The 27737-nt window shown below is 40.3% G+C and overlaps 1 protein-coding gene across 2 annotated transcripts in view; it reads right to left on the minus strand.

Moving 5' to 3' along the window:
* SEC24B (SEC24 homolog B, COPII coat complex component) overlaps positions 1–20419 on the minus strand; it is a 56390-nt gene extending 35971 nt beyond the window's left edge. The window contains exons 1-4 of one of the 2 annotated variants that reach the window (XM_042469135.1): positions 20240–20419; positions 10508–11200; positions 8217–8378; positions 3179–3283 (exon numbers count right to left, since the gene is read on the minus strand). In XM_042469135.1, coding sequence (XP_042325069.1) covers positions 3179–3283; positions 8217–8378; positions 10508–11200; positions 20240–20285 — 1006 coding nt within the window. In that variant the 5' untranslated portion in view covers positions 20286–20419. The remainder of the gene's footprint in view (positions 1–3178; positions 3284–8216; positions 8379–10507; positions 11201–20239) is intronic. The other variant, XM_042469136.1, reaches the window with a different exon arrangement.
* Between the last annotated feature and the right edge of the window lie 7318 nt (positions 20420–27737).

Below are 27737 nucleotides of genomic sequence, written 5' to 3' on the forward strand. Positions count from 1 at the left end.
GGTCCAGGGATGGTGCAGCTCTGCTGCTGGTTGGAGGTATGTCTGCAGATCAGAAATCTGTGGATCCCCTCCTGATGCACCTCCTTTCTCTCCTTTCAGGAGTTCTAACATCATAGAACCTCTAGTTATTAAGTTTTCCATAGCAGATATGAGTGGCTTTGAGATCAGATCTCTTCCTCTAAGCAAGGAAGATCCATTTTTCTGAGCTAAGAGGATGAGATAATATATATCCTGGGATACTGTACAAAGGATCAGAGATTGTAGCAAAGTATTTGTCTTCCATGTACCTAATAGTCTCAGTATCCCCTAAATGTGACATTTAAATATTAATCGTATTTTTATTGTAAATAGTTTTAGAATGTTTTAATATTTTTTTACATAAAAGTTAAATGCAGATTCATTGGAATTTAGTCTCCATTAAATTGTTGATCTTACCTGTTGCCTGCACACATGCTAAGACCCAGATTTAAATGTTATGTTGAACATCCCTTCAAATCAATGGAATTTAAGTCAACAATATTATTTTGGTCACTCACCGAAAGCATGACTAAGGTTCAAAACACACTGCAAAAATAATCCAATTTGAGACTGCTTTAACTGACCTGACTCGGTGCTAAGTAGTCCTGGGAAATTTAGTTTATTGTGGCACTAGAGCTCTCTGACAGAGAAGGCTAAATGACTCACAAAGCCACAGTTCCCAGAATTCCCTAGGACTGAGCCAGGACAGTTAAAGCGGTTCTAACTGGATTATTTATGTGGTGTGTTTTGGGACTCAGTTTACACCTAATCTTTACTCTTCTTTTCACTATACACTTGTCCCTCCATATTTGCTAGGGTTAGGTGCACAAGACCCCTGTGAATATGGAAAAACCGCAAATAACAAAAACACCATGTTTTTATCTGAGAGGACAACTCTCTAGGAATCTTTAAGTCCTATAGTGATGCTCTGTGGTCAGTATCTGACAGACACTGACCATAGAACTGCACTGGAGGAGCTTCAAATGCCCAGTATAGTATTCTCTCTAGGAATCTCTAGGACTTTCAGTGCAACTTTTCATTAAGCTGACCATCGAGTTGCACTGGAGGACCTAGATATTCCAAGAGAGAACATATTAATCAAATCCGTGAATAATCAAATCCGCAAATATGGAGGGATGACTGTACTTCCATCACAAAGTTGAAAACTTCTCAACAGACTTGGTTTGAAAGACTGAGGTGATTTATAAGAGCAATGGTAGTCCCTGCCACTTGCTAAGGAGGCTTCGGCAAACTATAAAAGTTAAAATGAAATCTTCATATTTTAATCAACAGTCTTATCATTAGGTCTGAAACACAGATTTGCCTCAAAAATTAACAAAATTAAATGTCTGGGGAAAAAAAGAAAAGAAAAAAGCCTCCACCCTATTTTTAACAAGCAGTTACTAGATGATTCTTACAGTGTTTTAGATGAAATGCAGGACTTTAAATTCATCTCAAGTATTTTAAATTTCACTGATTTCCATAGATTTTCTCCAAGTATAATTAAGCATAAATTCTTACAAGCAAACAATTTAAAGTTTGATACAAGACTTATTTTACTTCAGACAGCTACCTCATCTATGAACTACAGGCACACTTTCTGTATTTCAATTCAACTTTTGATTAGCCCTGTTCCAAATACTCCAAGTGCAGTGGACTGAAAAAGAGAACAGGCTAAAAAACTATGTTAGCATTAAATTATTCTATAAAATAAGGTGACAAAAAGTTTGAAGAACAATGTTTTCCTAGTAGTTTTGAGTCATGAATAGCTTCAGTCTACCAGTATCTCCTGTTCTTAGGAGACCGATGGCTTTATCCTTGGGAGACCATAATTAGTATCAAGCTTTTAATCTGCTTTAAATGGATTGCACAAAGTCAGACCAACTGTACATGCTAAACAACTGGAAACTTTTTCATCTAGCCAAAAAAAACCCGGCCATACAACATTAACATGCAGCACTGGATGGCATTTTGGTAATAAGAGATTAGAGAATGGGGGAGACAACAGGAGAAAATACTTTTGCTACACTGGAATGAAGAATGAATTTTACATGGATCAATGCAGGAGATAAGCAACCTTGATATTTCCAAAACCATCAACATATTCTTGGACAAACACCCAGTCAGAATCCTGTTGCTGCATCATGTTAGTGGCTGTACGTTTTCAAGGGTCAAGCAGTAGTAGTGAGGGGAGGCAGATAAAATCTGTCTCTTTCAAGTAACTGTTTCTCCAGTGTCTTACTTATCACAGCCACTGTACTGTGGCCTTTATCTTTCTGCTGTGACAGCTGGCACTGTTATGCAGGTATAGTGGACCAAAATGATTTCAGTTTAAAGTGTCAATATTCCCACACAGACACAATATACACAAAAGCGCGTAAGCAACTTAACAGCACTACTTTGATGTTTGTTTTTTCATTTTCACATCTTAGGATGTGGTACAGAGACACTTTAAAAATAAATATTTACAGAGACATATTTACCTACAAAAATTACTGCTAAAACTATCAAGAGTTATTTTAATAGCAAGCATATCATGTTAAAAATCTTCATTTCAAAAAAGTCTCTAAATCACAGCTTTACTATGATACTCTCAAATTTAATCACATTTTTGTTTCATTCATTTCCAAACTTGCCTTGACTCACTTAATCTGAAATACACTGCATATAAATTTATTGCAACAGGCCATGACACACATGACAAGTACTGGCAAGTACATTACCATGTAGTTTATTACATGGAAAATTATGTCTGCACAAGAAGATAAAAAGGCTGTTTTCAAAAAAGATAAAACCGAGCGTACACAAAAACAGTTCTATATTTTGTAATCTTTTGGTTATGTATAATCTTCTGATATGGGAAGTATGTCAAATTACATTAATTTAACAGAAAAGGAAGAGTTCTGTGTCACTTTTATCTTCACAAAGGAAGATCACTAAGATCACTGCTGCAATGACAACATTAACATGTGCTGAAAACTATGACAACCTTTCCCCTCTTCTATATCTAAGTACTAAACACAACAAAATTTTTGCCTTCAACTAGTTAAGATTGTTCCAAGGTTAACTTGTTTATGTACTTTTGTTCAAGGTATGGAATAATGTCATCAAAATAGTGAGTATGAAAAGTGAGAAATACTGGTGCAAAGCTAAAGCAGACCTGCTTCCTCATCCTCATCATCCTCTTCCTCATCATCTGAACTTGATGACAAGGGAGTTGCTGGAGAGCTAGCTTGATTATTAACATATCCATCAAACTGCATGCCTGTGAAGTGGAAAGCACAAACACAAGAATCAGACACACAGGAAAGGTGAGAAACAGAGAGCACAAATCAGAGCATCAACAGTAACACCAAAACCAGGCATTGCAAAGGACATCCTGATATGACGAGTCAAGGCTAGAAAAGTTCTGTTTACATAGTTTAGCAAGCAATTTTTAATGCTGGGGCTTGGTTAATTAAGCATTAGTGTCAAACAAAGAAATGTAGTAGAATAAGAATACAATATATCCAACAAAGGTCTTTTCAGAGTTATGAAGATCTCAAACTACAAGCTAATTTGTGAAATAATCATTGTACTTGTTATGGAGGAACTGTGTAACCCATACTGTTATCTGTGGTAGAGCAATCAGCACCCCACTCCCTATGCCTGCCATCTGTCTTAGCACAGATGCCCAGAGCAAGCATTTCCCCATTCCACTCCTCTTGGTCCCGAAACAAGCATCCCTGCCTTGAAGTCATAAAGCCCACTTAGGGCCGAAACAGACAGCTGCATTAAGACAGCTTTGCATGAATTTGGGGGTGTGGAGTTTAGATGCACCATGCCCCCAAGACAGACAAAAGCCACACTGACAATTACATTCCAGCTGGCTTCTATTCAGCTTAGAGGCATGGCATTTAGATGCCACTCACCCGGGAGTCATCAAAAAGCCAGCTCCAGCATCAAGGGGGTGGTTTTTTTCCCCCCCCAAATCAAAGATCTTTTCTGCTCCCATTTGGGACAGCAACTGGCTGGATTTTGGCAGCAGCATCTGTTTGCCGCATTCCCAATCCAGCCTAAAAGGGACAGCTCCAAGCCACCCCAAATTGGCTGTCTGTTTCATCCCTCAGTTTGTCTCCCGTTCTGAGTCCTGAAACAAACTTCTGCAATCCCATGCAGGCTTTTTCTACCAAAAAGATTTGCTGAGCTTTGCAAAGGGCAGAGGAAAGGTATGTTACACAGCAAGTGTAATGCAGAGATGAGGTATGTGAGGCATTCTTTGCAAAGGAAAAAGTGCTGCATGGTGACATTAGGTTGCATCTAAGGAGAGGGTGGACACTATTTTCGCTGGTCATCAATGTGCTACCATGGATTACTGCTGGGCACATAAGAATCTATTCCCCCTTGAATTTGCATCAATCGGAACTGTTGAAATATGACCCACAAGCATGTACTGCAAAAATGTTTTGATTGGGATAACAACTTATTACTATAATTATAATTGGGCCTAGGATGAGCTCTTGTCCAACCCCTACAGCTATTTTTGTGGCATGGCTCCACTAAGGATAAAAATTGGAGACAGGGAAATTCTTTGCTCCAAAATGGCCTATGGGAATACAAAGGGCATTTCCTTAACATTTGGAGCCTCTCTGGCCCACAAAGAGGTCAAAATCTGTATTACAAAATTTACCATTATACTCAGTTCTTGTTCTTAAAAAATGCCTCCCCCTAGGCCTAAAATGGCCCAGAAAGAGCCAAAAATATGGTGGACATACCATCTTTGGGGGGAGGGGATCTCTTGATTTGTGTGCGCGCGCGCATGTGCAGAGCTAGGTGTGGTGGTGGATTCCTCCAATGTGGTCCCCTAGCCCACCACTCCATCCTAAACAGAAACCCCCATTTTTGTCTGGGATCATGTTTCCTTGGAAAGTCTAAAGCCAGACATTTACAGTTAACTGACTCTTTCTTTGGCATACTGTGTACTCAGTCCCTAGTGATCACACCACTGCTTTAGTCCCAGAGGGAGAAAAGAAGCAGTCACCTTCTCCATCATGCCTTGACTCAGGTGCAGTTTAAGAACTGTTCCTTCCAGCAATCAGCTACACAAGGGCCTTACCCTCATAGCTGAGTTGAGCAGCCTGTAGGTGATAGGAAGAAGCCAGAGGTCCACAGCCTCTACTTATGAAAAGAGGACATTAAAAACCCCACCAGCTGACTAATTATTGCAGAAAATATATCTTTTGGGGTGGAAATTAATAGACACCCAAGGTTGAAGGTAGAAAATCTGAAAATTAAAAAACAGAACTAAAAAATCTTGCAGACATGTTTTGTTTTGTTTTTAAAAAAACTTATTAAGGCTTTTATGGTTCAACATGAGCAAGTAATAAATTTTAATTACACTTTCACATCCAATATTGATCTCCAAAGTGCTAGCACAAGAATGAGTGTTTACTATGTGCAAACAGTAGTATAACAAGTAAGCTAAGATGCTATCTATCTGTTATAAAGAAGACAGTGACTCTTTCACAAACTCTTTCCAATCACAGAAAAGAGATTCTATGCAACTTAATATTTTTCCTACTGGGCAGTGCTTATATAAATAAAACATAGCATATACAGTATGCTATGAAACATCCTTTGTGCCATCACTGCTATGATTAAAAACTTAAAATGCTAATAAATTTGAATCTTTTTTGAATAAGGGAGTCAAAACACTGATCTGCATAACCAATAAAAAAATCTGTTATGTTCAACTAACCTTCTTCCATTCACAGAATATGGATTCAAGTCAATAAACATTTACATTTGTCAAAAAATATACACATGGCACTAAGGGGAAAAATCATAATTATACAATAGACATACTTCCAAACTTTCTCTAGGTCAACAGAAACTTTTCTTTTAATCATCGGGCAATACTTAGAAAATGCTGTGCAAACATATATTTGTTGCTGCTGTGTACCTCCAAGTCATTTCTGACTTATGGCGACCCTAAGGCAGTTCCTATCACGGGGTTTTCTTGGTAAAATTTGTTTAGAGGAGGCTTGCTATTCCCTTCCCCTGAGGCTGAGAGCATGTGAACTGTCCAAGGTAACCCAGTGGGTTTCATGACCAAGTGGGGAATCAAACCCTGGTCTTCAGAGCTGCAGTCCAACACTCAAACTACTTCACCATACTGGCTCTTAAAAAGATATATAGGCCCAGGTAATTTCATTTCTATGCATTCAGTTAGTCAATACATATATGAGCAAAAGGAAGAAGGAAATGGTAGGGCCACTGCGTGGAGAAGATGGCAAAATGCTAACAGGAGACAGAGAAAAGGCAGAATTACTAAACACCTTCTTTGCCTCAGTCTTCTCAGAAAAGGGAATGGGTGCTCAACCTGAGGATAATGGAACAGAGGACAGAATAGGGGAATTTCAGCACAGAATAAGTAAAGAGATAGCACAGGAATATATGATTAATCTAAACGAATATAAATCTCCAGGACCAGATGAACTACATCCAAGGGTATTAAAAGAACTGGCAAATGTAATATAGGAGCCATTGGCAATAATCTTTGAGAACTCCTGGAGAACAGGAGAAGTCCCAGCAGACTGGAGGAGGACAAACATTGTCCCCATCTACAAAAAAAAAATAAAAAAATAAAAAAATAAAAAAATAAAAAAAAGGGGGGGGGGAGAAAGAGGATCCCAACAATTATCGTCCAGTTAGTCTGACATCAATATCAGTAAAGATTCTGGAGCAGATCATTAAACAGAGTCAGTGAACATCTAGAAGGCAATTCCATAATCACAACAAGTCAACATGGGTTTCAGAAAAAAAAGTTATGTCAGACAAATCTAATCTCTTTTTTTGATAGAATTACCAGCTTGGTCAATGAATGGAATGCTCTGGATATAGTATATCTTGAGTTCAGTAAGGCCTTTGACAAGGTTTCCCATGACATTCCTGCAAACAAGCTTGTAAAATGTGGGCTAGACAAAGTAACTGTTACATGGATTTGTAATTGGTTGACTGGCCAAACCCAAAGGGTGCTCAACAATGGCTCCTTTTCATCCTGGAGAGAAGTGACCAGAGGAGTCCCACAGGGTTCTGTCCTGGGCCTAGTGCTATTCAATATCTTTATCAATGACTTGGATGACAGAATTGGGGGCATACTTATCAAATTTGCAGATGACACCAAATTAGGAGGAGTAGCAAACACCCCAGAGGACAGGATCAAAATTCAAAATGAGCTGAATAGACTAGAAAGCTGGGCCAAATCTAACAAAATGGTGGAAAAATGAAATGCACAGATATAGGCTGAACGAGAGTCTATGTGAAAGGGATCTAGAAGTCCAAGTAGACCATAAGTTGAACATGAGTCAACAGTGTGATGTGGCAGCTAAAAAGGCCAATGCAATTTTAGGTTGCATCAATAAAAGTATAGTGTCTAGCTCAAGGGAAGTAATAGTGCCACTCTGTTCTGCTCTGGTCAGGCCCCACCTGGAATATTGTGTCTGGGCACCAAAATTCAAAAAGGATGCTGAGAAACTGGAGTGTGGCCAAAGGAGGGTGACAAAAATGATTAAGGGCCTGGAAACCATGCCCTATGAGGAACAACTTCGGGAGCTGGGGATGTTTAGCCTGGAGAAGAAAAGGTTAAGAGGTGATATGATAGCCCTGTTTAAATATTTGAAGGGATGTCATATTGAGGAGGGAGTAAGCTTGTTTTCTGCTGCTCCAGAGAATAGGACCCAGAACAATGGATGCAAGCTACAGGAAAAGAGATTCCATCTCAACATTAGGAGAAACTTCCTGACAGTAAGGACTGTTCGATAGTGGAACACACTCCCTGAGAGTGTAGTGGAGATTTTTGATCATTTTTGGTTTTTAAAAAAATTTCCTATATAATCTACAGTCTGTTCTCTCAGATGTATCATCTGTATCTTCAAACTTACAAATTACTATAATTAGGCATGTCATTTTATGTATTATTAGGAAGTGAGATGGCTTACCATGCACCTCTCATGTCTGTTTGGATGTCTTTGCAGAAAACATCAGTTTATTGGCATATATTACATCACAATCCCAGTAACAGAACCTGTCCTACTCTTACCACAAGAATAGTAACAGCAAAGCTTGATTTTGATTTCGCAATTCAAATCATTATATTGAAACTTTAGCTCAAATTCAAAACCCATAGAAAAGTTTTACTCATATGCCAGTTTCTGTACCTTCATGAAGCAAGGGATCTGATAGTTGTGTGAGAGAGGATGAAGTGACAGGTTTTGTGGTTTTCTCAACACCAGGTGTTATAATTGAAGAAGTCACAGCTGAAGATATTTCCTGGGTAGGCTTCACAGGCTGAATGTTCTTCTTTACGGGATGCAGAGACCCTGAAATACCAACAAATATGAAATATGCATCACAAGGGAACAGTTACACTGATTAAATTTCCATAGACTATATTAACCTGTTGAAGCAACACTATTGTGCAACACCTTAAAAACTAATTTTATTGTGCCATAAGATTTTCTGAACTGAAATCTACATTAAGAAATGTCTAAGTGGAATCCTCAATCAGCAGAAAACACACACACACATATTGAGTCCAAGATTACTGGGGTGGGGGGGGGATTGTTTCCATAGTAGAGAAAGCAGGCAGAATCCTCTTCTATGAATGGCTAACTGATCCAAGTGGTTGCCTGGATCTACTGCAAGGATGTGGAGATGGAACATGGCCCCCACGTCCTCCACAGTTGCCCACCCCTGCTGGAAAGGATCTTTGGTTAATACTTCAAGGCCCTAGCCTTATTCAGATGCAGGTACACACACAGCTCACAGGGTGGCCCTACATTATGAAATGATACAAGAAATAGGTGATAATACAATTTCATAGGGCTTTGCTATGCTAATTTCAACACGTGTAGCAGGAGAGGAAAAATGTATTGATCATTACCTAAACTAATAAATATGCAACTAACCAACAAACTCCATTTATTTTCTCTATGTATCTTCTGTTAGACATCTGAGACCACGCTCAGATTCTTCAGTTATATGAAGGACAACTCACACACCTAGAAGGGCTTTTTCTTTTGTGGCTCTCACCCTGTGGAATTTTTTTCAGGCAAGCTCAGCCTAGTTGTGGCAACACGTATCTGGGGAATGTTTTCCTCTCCTGTTTTTGTAATACTTTTCAAGATAAGGCTCAAGATAAGTATGAGGTACTTTTTGCAATTATTTTTAATGTTACCCTAAGATTCTGTTTAGGTCTTATTGGTTTTATTTGTTTAATGTAATGTTTTAATATAGTGTTATTGCTATGTTTTTATTGAAATTTTTATTCTGTATTGTTGTTTTTATTGCATTTTCTGTACATCACTTTAATCATCGCGGAAAAGCGGTATAAAAATAAAAATGTATTATTATTATGATTATTATATTATTATTACTTGGTGAAAAAACGGTGGATAGGTTTATAAACAAAACATTTCAGCAATCTCATAAGGAAGTCACAGATGAAGTTCCCTTTTTGAAGAATTGTTCTTATTTCATGTACAGCTGGTCCTCCATATCCAAAGATTCTGCATCAATGGATTCACAGCTTGAAACTATGCTTTTAAATTCCAAAAACAAACCTTGATTTTTGCCATTTTATATAAGGGATACCATTTTACTACACTGCTGTATATAATGGGACTGAGCATCCATGGATTTTGGTATCCACAGGGGGATACCAAGTGAATACCAAGAGTAAAATGTACAATTCTCCCCACCCCCCCAATATATATGGATGCATACCCTGTAAATCAAGGATAACACTTCATGTGTCTGATGAAGAGTGGACAAATCCATAAAAAGTAAGGGCACACTAAAATGGTCAGCTTTGAATGTGCTATAACCCTCTTCTTTATTACTTATGAAGGGCTCTGTACTTCTAGATTGAGAAGTAAGATTAAGTTCTGAACTGTAAATCAAAATAAATGCATTATTCTAGAACTATTATGTTAATATCAGCAGAAAACAATAGAAAACATCTAGTAAAATGACGCTGTCTGAATATCCTATGTGGCTAGTCATGCACTAGTCCAGACAGCTTAATATATACCAATCTTCATTACTCCAGGCAATAGCATTATTAGAATCTTGAAGTTATCCATTCACATTCTTCTAAATATACAGCTGAATTACATGGTGGCAGATAATCTTGAAAACATTACTGCAATTATGTTCTCAACAGCATTCTAAGACTGAACAAACCAGAACATGCTCCTATTACACATAATAGACACACCTGGCTTATAGCTTTCCCCTGTCATTACAAGGAAAGGGATCAGCATTTCAAGAATAGGAAAAATGAGCCAGGCCAAGGGGAAAAGTGCTTAGAGTGTTGAGCAGAGGGTTCAGTTCTCTTCATCTGCATAACCTTTTCTTATGAGAAGTACACCCACCCTCACTCATGGAAATAGTGCAAACACATGAACAAAAAACTGTATCAGGTCTATTTTGGATCTATGTGAAATACCTGTGATCATTGGGTTGCTTCCTTCAGGCAATGATCCTGCGAAGCTCACATTATGATTCTCTTGAGCCAGCTGGAGTTCTGGAGTGGGCCAAGAGGCAGAGTTGTAATTTACAGGAGCTGTTTGTTGTATTGTAGTTGGGGCTCTGTTTTGACTAGAGTAAATGTTTGCCTCTTTTGGAAGAGCTAGCACACTGTGGGAAGTAGGCACTTGCCCATATGGACTACGAATGAACTCAGAAGGATATGAAACATTAGGATAAGCAGCAGGAGAAACAGCAGGCATGGTGTAGTGACTGGGTGGATGAACAAATCCCTGAGACGGAACTGAAGAGCTGTCGGAGTGCAAAACTGAATTACTGTATGGACTACCAAATGAGGAATATGACTGGGAAATGTTGGTATGTAATGGAGATGCAGAAGAAATCATTCCTTGCGTAGGTCCAGATGATTCTGCAAGATGAGGTGCTCTATTGTACAGGTACTGTGATCCCTGTGTATTCATCATCTTGGGAGTCACAGAAGGTGCATTAACATTTTGTGCCGGTACTGAGTAATGAGCAGAATAATAATGGTTATCCAGCTGTGAAGGGATAGCTTTACTGGGCACTTGTGAATACTGTCCAGAAGGAGCACTATAGTTTTGAGGATATGATCCATATCCAGGAGAGAACTGCATCTGATTTTGTGCTGGTCCTGAAAGAAAGAAAGAAAGAAAGAAAGAAAGAAAGAAAGAAAGAGCAATATTAGTTGTGTGGAGTCTCCTCTAAAGGTCATGATCTTAAGAAAACTCATACCAGAATAGGTTCTTTATTGTATGCTTGCTGCTGCAAAAATTAATACACCCATTCCCAAGCAATCTGTCCAAAGGTTCAATAACACCACTAGGCTAAGTGAAACTTTTGGAATAACTTGCACAATTCAAAGTACCAAAAACTGAGACTACATGAAATCTCCATATCACACATGAATGCATGTGTGTATCTCATATGTTTCTAGTCTAAGATAGATGGTCACTATATGCTGCTAACCTTGAGACTGGACTGCTATACTGTATTCTATGTGGGGCTGTCCTTAAGTCTTGAATCCTGTAGTTAGCACAGAATGCAGTGGCTACATGAATGATTTACCACATTGTTATTACCGTATATACTCGACTATAAGTCGGCCTCATATGTAAGTCGAGGGCAGGTTTTCTCTACAAGTCTTGCACCGTAGCATCATGTGGAATAAATACAGGTTGAGTATTCCTTATCTGGAAATATGAAATGCTCCAATATCCAAAACTGCCCATATGAGTTGTTGAGATAGTGATAGTTTTGCTTTCTGATAGTTCAATGTACACAAACTTTGTTTCATGCATCAAATCAAAAGTGTTGTGTATAAAATTACCTTTAGGCTATGTGTATAAGTTGTATATGAAACATAAAAGAATTTCATGGGACCCATCTCCAATCTATCTCATATTCCAACATCCAAAACACTTCTGGCTCCAACCATTTCAGACAAGGAAGACTCAACCTGTATACTTTGCTCTCAAAAGTCCTTGCAAATATGTTACAATAGGCTACCAAGTGATCAGCTTAACCTACCCCAAGATTAGATTTAAGCAGACTACTTCACCACTTGAAAAAAGCTTTGCTGGGTGATATATTGATACAATGTTGTAAGAAATAAGCCTTTACCAAGACCACTGCTACAATAGCCAAAATTATACACTCTAACTTGCATTTAGTCAAGTTCAATACTAAATTTGTACCATCTACGCTCCAAATGCAAGTATGTATTCTTCATTGTCTGGAGCACCTAACAAAACTAATGAACTTTCTGGGCTACTAGAAAGAGTTCAACAATTATCACACACCTCAAGGGCTTTGAAACTACTTTCAAATTATCATTTAGGAAACATTATCCAACATGTACAAATATTTTACCATTGAACCAAAGAATGATATATATATTTTACAGTGATCAATTATTCCATTATGTCAAGACCTTTGAGGGGTAGGTCAGGAAGAAAAATTTTGACTTGTTCAAAGCCATATTACAACCTTTATGAAAGGAGGAAATGTTCAATGTTAACTTCAAAAATCAAAATTATTGTCACTGCATGACAATGCTCTCAGAATCTGAATTTTTAAAAGATGTGGCCCACCCTGGCAGAGGCTCCATAGTTTAGAACAGGCAACCATACAAACTTGATGCAACAAAACAATCTGCAATCATGAAGGATCAAGTCCAGAAGTGAGTCTTGCAAACCCACAAACAGGGATAATGTATCTCCAAAGCAGTAATACATTCAGTAATGTTTTATCCAAGGATGAAAAATCTAGTCTGGGCACAGACAGAGGAAGTGTGACCCTGCTGGTGCTCTTGGACCTCTCAGCGGTCTTCGATACCATTCTGGGACACCTGAGAGAGCTGAGAATCGGAGGCTCTGCTTTGCAGTGGTTCCGATCCTACCTCTCAGGTAGATTCCAGATGGTGTTGCTTGGGGACAGTTATTCGACCAAGAGGGAGCTTAGGTCAGGCGTCCCTCAAGGTGCGATTCTGTCCCAATGCTGTTCTATATTTACATGAAGCCGCTGGGTGAGATCATCCGGAGACTTGGGGTGGGGTGTTATCAGTACACTGATGACAACCAAATATATTTCTCTATGTCTCAGACTGATGCAGTGATTAAGGATGGCATCTCTCCTCTGAATGCCTGTCTTAATGCGGTAATGGACTGGATGAGGGAAAACAAACTCAAGTTGAATCCAGGTAAGATGGAGGTACTTGCAATAGGGATCCCCAATCCGGGAATAGACTTATGACAGCCAGTTCTGGACAGGGTCACACTTCCCCTGAAAGACTCTGTTCGCAGTCTGGGGGTGCTCCTAGACTCGTCTCTCCATCTGACGGCTCAGGTGGACACGATGGTCAGGAGCACTTGCTATCAGCTTCGGCTCATACGCCAACTGCACCCCTTCCTGGAGCGGGAAGACCTTGAAAGATTGGTACATGAGCTGGTAACCTTTTGGCTCAACTTTTGTAACACGCTCTACATGGGGCTACCTTTGTGTCAAGTTTGGAAACTTCAACTGGTACAGAATATGGCAGCCAGGTTGGTAAATGGCACACCTAGATCTGCCCATATCACACCAGTTTTAAAATCCCTTCACTGGCTGCCTATTAGCTTCCGGGCAAGATACAATGTTTTGATTTTAACCTTTAAAGCCCTACATGGCCTGGGTCCCAGCTTTTTGCGGGAGTGCCTTCTCTCATATCATCCTCCCCACACTCTCCGCTCCGCTGGGAGGAATCTGCTTCAACCGAAGAGGACTAGACTCTCTACAATGACCCAGTGTTCCTTTTTAGCAGCTGCTCCTAGAATCTGGAACGACCTGCCAGATGAGATACGTCAGATTACCACCTTGGAAACCTTTAAGAAGGCTATTAAAATGGATCACTTCCGGCAGGCCTTTCGAGACTAGAACATCCTTGCTGACTTGCCTCCCCCCTCCTTTTTCTCCCATTATCCCCCATCTTTACCTTTATTCTACCCAGACCCCATTTGAAACTCTTATTTCATTTTAATCATTATTGTATATTCATGTTTCTAACTTCTTTTCTTGGTTTAATCTCCTTTTAGCATTTAATTATGTTTTTATGACTGGGGGGAGGGATGGGGATCTTGGAATTTTTAATGTATTCTCTTTTAACTGTATTTTGCTTTACTGTTGTAATCTGCTTAGATTCCTAGAGATTAAGTAGAATATAAATAAATAGTATTATTATTATAACCATGAGTGCTAGTAAACTGTGTTATTCTCCAGATCTGGGAGGGAAGAGTCTCAAAAACTATCAAGAGAACCATGGGAACCTCAATCTGCACCTTACTTTCCTAATACAGTGGGCCCTCTCCTTACGAGGATCCGTTCCGGATCTTCCCACGTAAGGAAAATCCACCTATGCTTGAGCCCCATAGGAAATAATGGGGCACGTGCATGCAGCAGAGCTTCTCTCCCCAAGTGGCTTCCGTGTATGCTGGAAGCCACGTAAAATATGTCAGCGCATGGCGCGTGCACACTGTAAAATGTTTTTATACAATTTAGTTACAGGTGCCAAATACATTTCTTCTACTCATGAAAACTAGTTTCACTACCATATTTGCTAAACATGTTGCTCAGGCACACTTATTTATTCTAACAAAAGTGTACCACTTTCAGAAGCACTCAAGTTACTTCCCTTAAATGTTCTTAAAAATTTGGATTTCTGACATAAACATTTTTTTTGCAATTTTGTCAATACTGTATAAATATCTTTAAAAACATTCTAAACTTAATAGATTTTTTTAAAACAAAAACAGCAATCCCCCTGGATCATTAATTGTATAGTGTGACTTGGAACCAAATCTTTTGAAGAGGTGCATCCATTTTAACACTGACTTGATTGCCCTAGTAACAACAGAAAACTGTGCTGAGAATCTTTGATTAGTATAGGAAGTGAAGACCTAGTTTAATACTGTTTAGTTGCACAAGATGAATGCTTTCTGCCTACAAGGATAAAGTGACAATATCTATCACACAATTTCTCTGTTCAAATACAGCAGGCACCTTTTAGTCCAGACTCCTTTTCTGAAAAACCAGAAAAGCCAATCTCTATTTTCCATAGAGAACAATGATTCCCACATTCACTACAGAGAACAGGACCCAGAGCAATGGATTCAAACTACTGTACAGGAAAAGAGATTCCACCTAATAGTAATAAAATTTATTCAGTCTTTGACCAGTAAGAGATTCCACCTAAACATTAGGAGGAACTTGCTGACAGCAAGATTTGTTCAACAGTGGAAAGCTTCCCCTCGACTGTGGTGGAGTCTCCTCCTTCAGAGGTTTTTAAACAAGCTGGATGGCCATCTGTCAGGGATGCTTTGATTGTGTTCCTGCATGGCAAGAGGTTGGACTGGATGGCCCTTATGGTCTCTTCCAATTCTATAATACACTTGTCCTTCCATATTCGCTAGGGTTAGGGGCACAAGACCCCTGTGAATATGAAAAAACCCATAAATAACAAAAACACCATGTTTTTACCTGAGAGGACACCTCTCTAGGAATCTCTAGATCCTCCAGTGCAACTCTGTGGTCAATGCCAACAGACATTGACCATAGAACTGCACTGGATGAGCTACAAAGGCCTAGTAGTATTCTCTCTAGGAATCTCTAGGTCTTTCAGTGCAACTTTTAGTTAACGTTGGCCATAGAGTTGCACTGGAGGACCTAGATATTCCTAGAGAGAACATATTAATCAAATCCGCAAATATCAAATCCGCAAATATGGAGGGATGAGTGTACTATGAATAAAATTATGGAAAAGAGGCCTATTGGATACAATCAGCCAAGGTGGGAATTATACACAGTGGCAATATGCTAAGGAAGAGCAGTTAGAAGGAGACAACGTGGAGCAGGGCAGTGTGGGAGCCCAACCTCATCTCCCTCATACTCCCTGACTTCCCAGAAGCAACTATCTGCATAGGACTGGCTACAGCAGACTGGTCTATCTATACCTGTGTGTGATATAACAGAGATCTTACACATATACCTTTTAAAAAGTGACAAATAGAGATCATGAGAAAATAGGCAACTCCATCATGACAGGAAGATTTCTCTCAGCCATAATATCACTGAAATGCCCTAAAAGCACCTTGTCTTGTTTGATCCTGGAAGCTAAGCAACGTTAGTCATAGTTAGTACTTGGATGGGAGTGCTGGAGTCTGGAAAGTGAGCCAAAGTGGTGTAGTGGTTTGAGTGCTGAACTATGACTCTGGCAACCAGGGTTTGAATCCTGGCTCAGCCACACTGGGTGATGTTGGGCGAGTCACACTCTTTCAGCCTAAGAGGATAGCAATGGCAAACCTGCATTAGTTAAAGTCACCATAAGTAAGAAATGACTTGTAGGCACACAACAACAACAACAACAAGGAACAGGCAAAAACGCTTCTAAGTGTATTCCTTGCCTCAGAAAACCTGATGAAATTCACAGGGTCACTATAAGTCAAAAGGCTTTCATAGGGTTTCTGAGGCAAGGAATACACTCTAAGGTGGTTTTGCCAGTTCCTTGTTGTTGTTACTGTGTACCTTGTGTAGTGGTTTGAGTGTTGGTTGCAGCTCTGGAGACCAGGGTTCAATCCCCTGCTCAGCCCATGAAACCACACTCTCTCAACCACAAGGGATGGCAATGGCAAACTTCCTCTGAACAAATCTTGCCAAGAATATCCCGATAAAGTTGCCTTAGAGATACCATCAATCAAAAATGTCTTGAAGGTGTTGTTGTTGTGACAACCCGATCATGGGGTTTTCTTGGCAAGATAGATTCAGAGGAGGTTTGCCATTCCCTAATTATCCATTTGTGCCAATTACTTCAGTTACTTGAAAATGTGGTGAAATAACTGCTGACTTTGAGGAGGGGGGCATTCCTGATTCTACAGAGTGGGTGTAGGCATGTCTCCCCAAAGTCCAGCCCTGACAGTAGATGGTAAGAATACAATATATTTAAAAATAAATAATTGTTGTTGTTGTTATTCTGTGCCTTCAATTCATTTTCTGACTTGTGGCCATCCTAAGGCAAATCTGTCATCAGGTGTTCTTGGCAATATTGGTTCAAAGGAGGTTTGCCATTCCATTCCCTGGGCTCAGAGAGGGTGATTTGGCCAAGGTGTCTTGCCCAGTGGGTTTCCATGGCCGAGAGGGGAATCAAATCCTGGTTTCCAGAGTTGTAGTCAAACAGTCATAGGCTCATAAGAGACATAGAGTTGGAAGAAACCACTAGGGCCATCCAACTTCCTGCCATGCAGGAATTCACAATTGAAGCACCCCTGACAAATAGCCATCCAGCCTCTGTTTAAATACTTTCAAAGAAGAAGACTCCACCAGAAGTTCCATTGTTAAACAGCTCTTGCTGTCAGGAAATTTATGCTAATGTGATGTGGAATCTCTTTTCCTGTAGCCTGTATCAATTGTTCTGGGTCCTAGTCTCTGGAGCAGAAGAAAAAAAGCTTGTTTCATATTCAATATGACACCCCTTCAAATACCTATCATATAACCTCTTAACTGTCTCTTGTCCAGGCTAAGCATCCCCAGCTCTCTAAGTCTTTCCTCATAGGGCACAGCTTCCAGACCCTTCACCATTTGGTACCCCTTCCTCTGGACATGCTCCAGCTTGTCAACATCATTTTTGAATTGTAGTGCCCAGAACTGGACACAGTATTCCAGGTGAGGCCTGACCAAAGCAGAATAGAGTGGCACTATTACTTCCCTTGATCTAGATGCTATACTTCTATTAATACAGCCTAGAATCGCATTGGCCTTTATAGCTGACGCATCATACTGTTGGCTCATGTTCAACTTGTGGTCTACTGGGATTCCTAGATCTCTTTTGCATGTACTGTTGTTAAACCAGGTGTCCCTCATTATGCCAGGTGTCCAAACCTGCCACCAGGTACATAACAAAGACAGCACGGAACTGGCAAAATGACCTCCGAGTGTATTCCTTGCCTCACAAAACCTCATTTTTGACTTATGGAGACTTTGTGAATTTCATAGAACTTTCTGAGGCAAGGAATACGATCAGAGGTGGTTTTGCCAGTTTCTTCTTCTTGCTGTTGTGTGCCTTTCAAGCTAGACAATGAGGAAATCGGAACAGTCAAAGAATGAGTTAAAGATTTCCCGTACCTAGGATCAAACATTGACCAGAGTGGTGACTGCAGTCAGGAAATAAGAAGAAGACTAGGAATGGGGAGGACAGCCATGAAAGAACAAGACAAGATCTTAAAATGTAAAGACATAAAATGTAAAGCACTCAAGTGAGAATCATCCAAGCCATTGTGTTCCCCATCATAGAATCATAGAGTGGAAGAGACCACAAGGGCCATACAGCCTGTTTAAAAACCTCCAAAGGAGGAGACTCCACCACTCTCAGAGAGTGTGTTCCACTGTCAAACAGCCCTTACTGTGAGGATGTTCCTCCTCCTGTTGAGGTGGAATCTCTTTTCCTGTAGCTTGCATACATTCTTCCAGGTCCTAGTCTCTGGAGCAGCAGAAAACAGGCTTGCTCCATCCTCAATGTGACACCTCTTCAAAAACTTAAGCAGGGCCATCATACACTGCTTAACCATCTCTTCTACAGGCTGAACATCCCCAGCTCTCTCATAAGGTATTGTTTCCAGACCTTTCACCATTTTGGTGGCCCTCCTTTGGACACGGTATAGCTTGTCCACAACCTTTTTGAATTGTGGTGTCCAGAACAAGACACATTATTCCAGATGAGGCCTGACCAGAGCAGAATAGACTGGCACTATGCCTTCCCTTGATCTAGACACTATACTTCTATTGATGCAGCCTAAAATCGCATTGGCCTTTTTAGTTGCTGCATCACACTGTTGACCCATGTTCAACTTGTGGTCTACTAGGACTCCTAGATCCCTTTCACACATAGTCATGTTAAACCAGCGTTAAGCCACTATGTATGGACAGTGAAGAAGGCAGACTGAAAGACACTTAATTCGTTCGAGATGTGGTATTGGAGAAGAGTGGTCAAAGCGATGGGTCCTTGAGCAGATCAAACTAGAACTCTCCTTAGAAGCCAAGATGATCAAACTGAGGCTGTTGTACCTTGACCACATAATGCAAAAGCGTGGATCACTAGAGAAAACAATAATGCTAGAAAAGAGAGAGGGTAGGAGGAGGAGAGGAAGATCACTTGATGGACTGAATCAGGGGGCCCATAGGTTTGCAGGGCCTGAGCAGAGCAGTGGAGGTTTGGGAGTCTCAGTCCAAAACACACTGCAGGAATAGTCCAGCTTGAGACTGATTTAGCTCCCTTGGCTCAGTACCAAGGGATTCTGGGAACTGTAGTTTTGTGAAACATTTAGCCTTCTCTGTCAGAGAGCTCTGGTGCCATAATAAGCTACAGTCCCCAAGACTGCAGTTTAGCACTGAGACAGGTCAGTTAAAGTTGTCTTGAAGTGGATTATCCCTGCAATGTGTTGTGGATCTCAGAGATGTCTCATCCACATGGTCACCAGGAGTTGGAGTCGACTTGAGGGCAGCTCACAACAACAACCACAACAACAACAAGAAGTCTTCAACTCATTTCTGACTTATGGTGACCTTAACTGACTTATGACCATCGCATGATGTTGATATGGTTTGCCCTTGTCTGCCCCATAATGCCTCGGTTTAATCAGGTCTATATTACTAACTTAATTGTATTTTACGTATAATGTTGTCGTTTAGTTTATAATAATGTGTGTGTGTGTGTGTATGTGTTTAATGAGATCGTATAATTTTTTAATTTATGTACCCTTTATATTTATTATTGCCGTATTTTGTGGCTGTAACCTGTCTTGATCCTTCAGGGAGAGGCGGGATATAAAAACTACAGTTCCCAGAATCCCCTAGCACTGAGCCAGGGATGCTAAAGCGGTCTCAAAGTGGACTATTTCTGCAGTAGATCATGGTTCATCAAGTCAGCATCCATACTGGAGAAATAACCCGGTCTGGCACCGCTTTCAATCTGAGCCCACAACACACTCCAACTCCCAGAATTCCATAGCCTTGAGCCAGAAAAAGAATGAAAGCGGTGCCAAACCGGGTTATTTCTCCAGTGTGGATGCAGCCTAATAGCGAATACCAATAAAACCAGCGCTAATGAATTCCAGTTCCCTTCCAGCCAGCCTCCCTCGGCCATTGTTACCGTTCTGGGCGGTCCTGCTGGGGAACCCAGTCGGGGGCAACGACATGGCGCCCGGCGGCGACGCTGCTGCTGCTGCTGCTCCTTTGGCCTTCCTCGCTTCTCCCTTTCTCGTAAGAAGGCCGGGCGGGAGTGCGCATGCGCCGGTGGCCAACGGAACCGACCCCGGAAGGAACGCCACAGCAGAGGGGCTCCTAGGCTCCGCGCCGCTGCTGCCTCTCTAGGCGCTGGAGCGGAAGGGCTCTCTATGGTCGCTTCTGCGCCACAGCGACCCCTAGCGACCCCGCCCGGTTCTGCACTGGCAGGTTGCTATTGGGGAGGGTTTGCCAGCTGCATGGCCCAAAAGATAATCCAGTTTGACAGCGTTTCAGCTGCCCTGGCTCAGTGTTAGGGAACCCTGGGGTTTGTAGTTTTGTTGTGTGAAACATTGGGCCAAAACACACTGCAGAAATAATCCATTTTGAGACTGCTTTAATTGCCCTGGCTCCATGCTAAAGAATTCTGGGGTTTTTAAGTTTGTGTGAAACATTGGGCCAAAACACACTGCAGAAATAATCCAGTTTATAATAATAATAATAATAACAATAATGTTTCTTAATTTTAAATTGTTATTGTTAAAAACAAAGCTTTCTTAGTCCTGCAACACACAACGTACATCTTATGGTATCGTTAGTTACAAAGTGATTAGTTTACAATAACATAATGTTTTTCTCAGGCCATAACACTTATTTTCTGTAATCCAGTTAAGTTTCCATTTCTGTTCCCTTTTCTCCTTTCCTCTCTCTTCTCTTTCTTCCCTCTCTCATCCTAATAACCTTCCAACTTCCTCCTTCTTTCTGCCTCCTAACTCCTTGGACTTTATCTCACGGGAGGAATTTCTCTTAATTTCGAATGAAAAGAAGGGAGAACGCATTCACGTGAATTTGCTAGTTCAGCGAATTTACGTGAATTCAAATTGCATTCAAACTGACTTCCCATTGCCCGAAAATAGCTTGCCATTGTCCGAAATTGCGTGTAGTAGTCTATCATGCAATAACGTTAAACCCCATGATTGCATTCAGATTGCCATTGGATTATGCTTCCAATTTCCCTTGTCTGATAACATCTCTTCTTCACAACCCTTTACTTCTTTCTTTCCTTCCTTCCTTCCTTTTCCTTCTCCCTTCACTAACCTTCCAAATGACGTCCTCATACCTTTGATCAGCTACTCTCCATTCGTTCTAACCTCCTTCTCAACTTCCGACAGTTTATATAGTTGTTCTATGTGACTTTCCTTTATAGTCTTTCTTTTGTAACTTGCTTTCAAGCAGTCTGCTTGTATCTGCCATTTTGTTTTGCGTTTAACATGCCCAGTAATCTTATTCTCTTTAATCTATCTATTTCTTAAGGTATCTTACTTTTCATTTCTTTCTTTCTAAGACCATGCCGCTATCTCCTAAGTCTTAATGCTTTTGTAATCAACATGTTTGATCAATATATTCTTTTCTTCTCTCCTCCTCATCTCATTTGTAAATATTCTAACACTGGTTTCCACTCTTCTCTTAACAATAATAACAATGGGTTTTATTTATATCCCACCTTTCCAAAAGAATCAAGGCAGGTTATGATAGAACACATAAATACACACATAGCTAAATAATTACCTACCCCCTTAACCCTTACTTTAAACTTAAAATGCCAATGCTATAAATACAGATTAAAAATGCTTTAAAATAGGCAAGGTTGGGAAGAGAGGTTTGGACCAATGAAGGGCAATCTATGGAGTTTATCAAACGGGACGGGAAGCTCTCAGTTTCGAAACAGAAGATAGCGAGGTCAATTCGAAAATTCGCACAATTACGTGATTACTTATCACACCTTAAATTCGCTGTAATGGCCTCCCCGAACGCGACCCAGATTCTGTGCGAAGTAAGCCATCACATCGGTGGGTTCTTAATTGCAAATTGGCACCCTTGCGCATGCTCAATCAGAATCCAGATGACTGGAACATAGCATATTTAGGCGAGTGAGAGAGAGGAACCAAGTAACCCCACAATTTACAAAAGAGGTTGGAAGGGGGGCTGGAAGAATGGTTGAAAGAACATTCTCTATTCATGTTAAAACGAGCATACATTCACTATTGTCATGTTAAAACGTGAATATAATGGTTATCCAATAGCTCCCGGTCCATGTCTCTTAATTAGCAGGCAGCAGCCCCCCCCCCTCAGCAATGCTGAAGGAAAAGCAGAAGCAAAATTGAAGCGGAATTGCAGCGTGGCTTCATGGGAACCCCCCTCCTTCCAGATTGGGGGGGGGAGAAACCAGGACCAACAGAGACATGTACATCACACCAAACAACAGCACACTGAGTGCGAAGTTGCCTAGGAATAGAGTTTGCGACTTTGATAGTTCACCGAATTTACTTAACTGTGGATTGACGCGTGATTGCGTTCGGAGTGCATTCAGATTGCCAGCAATTACGTGTGGTAACCTTTCATGCAATAACGTGAATACGCATGATTGCGTTCAGGATATCGTGTGATATCCTCCTACATCAGTGTATGGGAAGGTTCATCTGGAAAAGCCTCTTTAACTGCCCTGGCTCAGTGCTAGGGAATTCTAGGATGTATGTTTTATTAGTGCAGGTCTTGTTCGCATAATAGTCTTGCTGAACTATATTTACTTCTATGGTCTGTAACACACTGCAGAAACAATCCAGTTTGAGACCGCTTTAACCACCCTGGCTCAATGTTAGAGAATTCTGGGAACTGTAATTTTTTATGGCACTTTCTCTGACAGAGAAGGATAAATGTATCACAAAACTGTAGTCCCCAGAATTTCTTAGAATTGAGCCAGGGCAGTTAAAGCGGTCTCAAACTAGATTATTTTTGTTGTGTGTCTTGGATCTGTGTCTTCAAGACTGCATCTGCACTCCATTTAGGCACCGCTTTAACAGCCATGGCTCAATAATATGTGATGCTGAGAATTTGTACTTTTGGAAGACATTTGGACCACTTGTCTTAACTTGCAAAGCTACAGGGAAAGTCCACCTCAGCATTAGGAGGAACTTCCTGACAGTAAAAGCTGTTTGACAGATGCTCCCTTAGAAAGTAATGGAGTCTCCTTCTTTGGAGGTCTCTAAATAGAGGCTGGATGGCCATCTGTCAGGGGTGCTTTGATTGTGAGTTCCTGCATAGCAGGGGGGTTGGACAAGATGACCCTTGAAGTCTCTTCCAACTCTATGATTCTATGATTCTTTATGGCACTTTATTAAATCTTGCAAGATCTTAAGGCAAACCTATCATGGGGATTTCTTGGCAAGATCAGTCAATCACGTTTTTAAATACAGTATTGTGGTATCATTCATCTATATTAGATTGTGGAATTTGTCCTATGGGCATTTGCAACAGAACAGTTCACGTATCAGTGGATGAATAAGATCAGAAAGCTACTTCCATTCAGAGGGCTAGATAGACAAACAGCCTAACCTGGCATGAGCAAAACTTAGGGGAGTTACGTTTTGGTCTACATGACCAAATCTCGCTGACTGGAGATTCTGGGACCTGTAGTTCAAAAAAGTAACATTTGAAGCTTTGACTATAACTCAGTGTCTTCTTTTCCCTAACACTCTTACTTGAGTCAGTGTTAGGAACACAGGATACTGCATCCTTGATATAAGAAAAGAGAGATTATTAGTACACAAACATTTTCCTTTATTTATCTGTAAAATATCGGGTGATATTTTTAAAGAATTTAAAATAGGACCTTATCACACTTGTCTGACTGCCATCTCTCAGTGGATGTGGCTTTGGCGCTTGAAGCTCAACATGTCTAACACTGAGCTTCTCGTCTTTCCACCTAAACCCACCCTTCATTATTCCTTTTCTATTTCTGCTGATGACACTTCTATTCAACTGGTTCATCAAGCCCACAGTCTTGGCTTCATTTTTGACTCTTCTCTGTCATTTATTCCCCAGATCCAGGCCACCGCCAAAGCCTGTAGATTCTTTCTCCACAACATTGCCAAGATCTGTCCATTCCTCTCAGCCTCTACTGCCAAGACTCTGGTCCATGCCCAGGGAACCGTCTAATTAAAAGATTGTATGTACAGCGCTGTGTAAATTTACAGCGCTTTATAAATAAAGGTTAATAATAATAATAATAATAATAATAATAATAATAAACAGGATTTAAATTAGAATTAAACTAGAAAAAAAAACCAAATGCGAGAAGTTTATCACATGACTTTACTGCCAAAGTGAAATAATGGAAAGATAAAACGAAGGCAAAAGGGACAAAAATAGCAACTTTTTACTTTCAGGAAGTTCCAAAAGTAAAAAGCTGCCGTTTTTGTCCCTTTTGCCTTCGATTTATCTTCGCGTTATTACACTTTAGTGTGATAAACACCTCGTATTCGTGGATTTTTTCTAATTTAATTCTAATTTAAATCCCGTTTCTGTTCGGGAGTCCATGAGTGTGATAAGGTCCTTAGGTTGTAATGCTATACTTCACTTATGGTACAGCTGAAATGGGCAGTAGCAAAACCCATATGTTTTGGATTTTACCTTACCAAAGTTCCAGCAACTTACAGAAATCCCTGTATGTTCCACGGCCATAGGTAAGGGATTATGGGAACTATAGTACAAAAACATCTGGGGGGGGGGGCTACAGGTTTCCTAACTCTGGACTATAGTTATGGCAGACGTTTCTCCCCCAGCTCTTTCAAGACATGAGGTACAATGCTGTCACATGAGATATGCCAAGGCAACTGTGTAAATATGTTGGTGCAATACTATGCCACCATCTACTGTGTCAGCATAACTCCATCACATCTCCACAGCTCTTCTCTGTTGTATTGAACGGTTGGGTTGCTCTGGTAATATCTTTAAGCTCAATCCATTATAAGGAGGTGACAGCTGTATTTCTGTTGGTTTCCTTTATTTTACATTTATATGGAAAGCCTAATAAATTATCTTCCATATGTAGCTTTACCTTTGTGATTAAAACCATCCCTTGTTAGCAAACCCAGTTGTGCTGGCAGTTAGCATACCAGACCCCAAACAATTCCATACAAACTGAAATTCATTTTTGCTTTCATTGATAATGAATGTGGTCATATTACATAAGATTGGCTATTTAGTCTATATACAATTAATGGCATTGTTCAATTTAAAACCACATTGAACAAACTTATCAAGATGAACTGTTATTCTGTCCACTGTGTATCCTGTTTCTAGCAGTGCTAAATCTGTGACAAATTTACCATATGGTGATTGGTAAGTTATTGACTAAAATATTTATAATCAATACCAGTAACCTCATTCCCTGCTGCCCAAGGTTTCCATCTCCTTTCTGTGTTTTTTCTTTTAATGGAAAAAATAATACAAAAGAAAAATAATTATTTGAGTTGTATTATATGTGTGCTATTGCCCATTTTGCTTTATGGGTATTGGCCCATGAAAAAAACCCTAGTAAGACTGTATCATTTCTCCTACCTTGGAGCCCTTAAAAATAGTCAGGTTCACTATTGTTTTTTCATTTCTGAAGCTGCTGTAAACAAAGTTTAGACCAATTTGTGAAGGCTCTCACTGTCACATTTGCTGACTCAAACTCATGAATGAAGAGTCACAAATAGTGCATAGCAACAGATGAGACTAGTGACAACTGCCTAGGCTTAGGGATGTCCTTTGACACCTTTGGTCTGCCAGCTGTTTTAAAATGCAATTTCCAGAAGGCCCAGCCAGCATGACCAATAGACAAAGATTCCGAGAGCAGAAATCTAAAATATCTGGTAGACTGAAAACTACTGGCCTGGGGTAATTTTAGCCTAATCCAATGGGCAAGGCAGATTTATATGACTTTCAGTTCACAGCCAACAAACTCCAGTGTAAAGAGGGATCAACACAGCCATTTGAATAGATGTACACAAGGAAGCTTATATCAGGGGTGAGCAACAGCGGGGCCATTTTCCCACCTCGTGCCTGTCTGATGGGCCACAGTGGCCCATTTCTATGCACCCGAGTGGCACGTCACTTCTGGCTGTCAGCCTGGGAATTTTCACTTTCTTTTTTCAGTTTCCTTGGTGTTTTAGGGAGGTTTGGGGTGGCTTTGGAAGGTCAAGGGAAGCAAACTGGTGTGCTTGGGCACATATTGGGCAGTTTTCAGGCAAGAAATTGCCTATAAATTGGCCAGAAATATATACATAGTTTTATAATTAGTCCAGGGGCTTCTGGAGGGCTTCAGGTGTGGCATGTAAGGGGTCTCAAGGGTCGCATGCAGCCTGTGGGCTTTACTTTGCCCACTCCTGGCTTAGATGAATGACTGTGCTGTTGGAGCCCAGTGATGTCACAAGTACAGTTTTCTGAAAATGAGAAGCTGTCTTGTCTTGCAGGTGTTAAGACAATGGCTGAGATCTAGCATCAGAGGCTACAGTTCATAACTGTATGATGTTGTAGCTATGGCTGAGACAGGACGTGCACCCTTTCTAGTGAATAGTGTTGATGTGCATTGGGCATCCTATGCAGTGTCCTCTTGCACAGTGGAAGTTCCCATTGCACGAAAAGTCCCTTCACATTCTGGTGCCCATAGCATAATGGGTCCCATAGTACTTGAGTGTCCACTGAGCACTGGGATCCATAGCACAATGGCCATGCTGTTGTCTCCATTTGTGCAACTTTCCCAGAGACGTAGCTGCATTTTTGCTCCTCTCTTGAGAATGCAAGCATTTCACAGTATTACACTTCAATGTTACGTGATCATAAGTCAATTTACAATGACATAATTCCGTAAAGGAACACCAGCCATTATATCTATTTTGATTTTTGCAGCTATCAACTGGCTATAGCATGTTAAGTGTGTAATCCTTTGCACATTTACTTATAAGTAGGGCCAATTAAAACAATGAGACTTCTGAGTAGACATGCAATGTTGTTGCAATGTTAATTGTGTAATTGTATACCTTTGAATTAAATAATTATGTTTTCATAAATGTTCATAGGAGTAAGAACAGTTTTGGAAAAAAAAGTGTTGTTTTGAGAAGATTGTTCTGGAGTTAAGTCTTTCTTCAAATTAAACACTGCATGTACTTAGCATTTTGAAGTAATATTAATGTAAGCATTTGCTATGTGTCATATATACCAAGTCTGCACAATATTTTCTCTTGTAAGTGCCATGCAAGCTATAGTTTTCTTTATGGCAGTGGTGGGGGAACTGGTAGCCCTCCAAAAACTGTACTACAGCTCCCATCATTCCCCATCATTTGCCAGGCTGGTTAATGCTCTTTGAAATGAGTCCAACAACTTCTAGAGGGACCAAGACTTCATACCCTTACCTTGTAGTTTATGGTTGTGGATTTCATTTACTGCGACTTTGTGAGGGACAAAATTCTTGGAAAAGTTCAACAGGGCTTCACAACATTGCCTCTTTATGCTTGATGCGAGATTCTGAAAGTAATTGTCCAAACAAGTAATTTTCCAAGCTCAGTCATATTTTGCATTGAAAAGGTCCCAAATTTAATTCCTGT

This window comes from Sceloporus undulatus, chromosome 5 (assembly GCF_019175285.1).
Source record: "Sceloporus undulatus isolate JIND9_A2432 ecotype Alabama chromosome 5, SceUnd_v1.1, whole genome shotgun sequence".
Lineage (NCBI taxonomy): Eukaryota > Metazoa > Chordata > Lepidosauria > Squamata > Phrynosomatidae > Sceloporus > Sceloporus undulatus.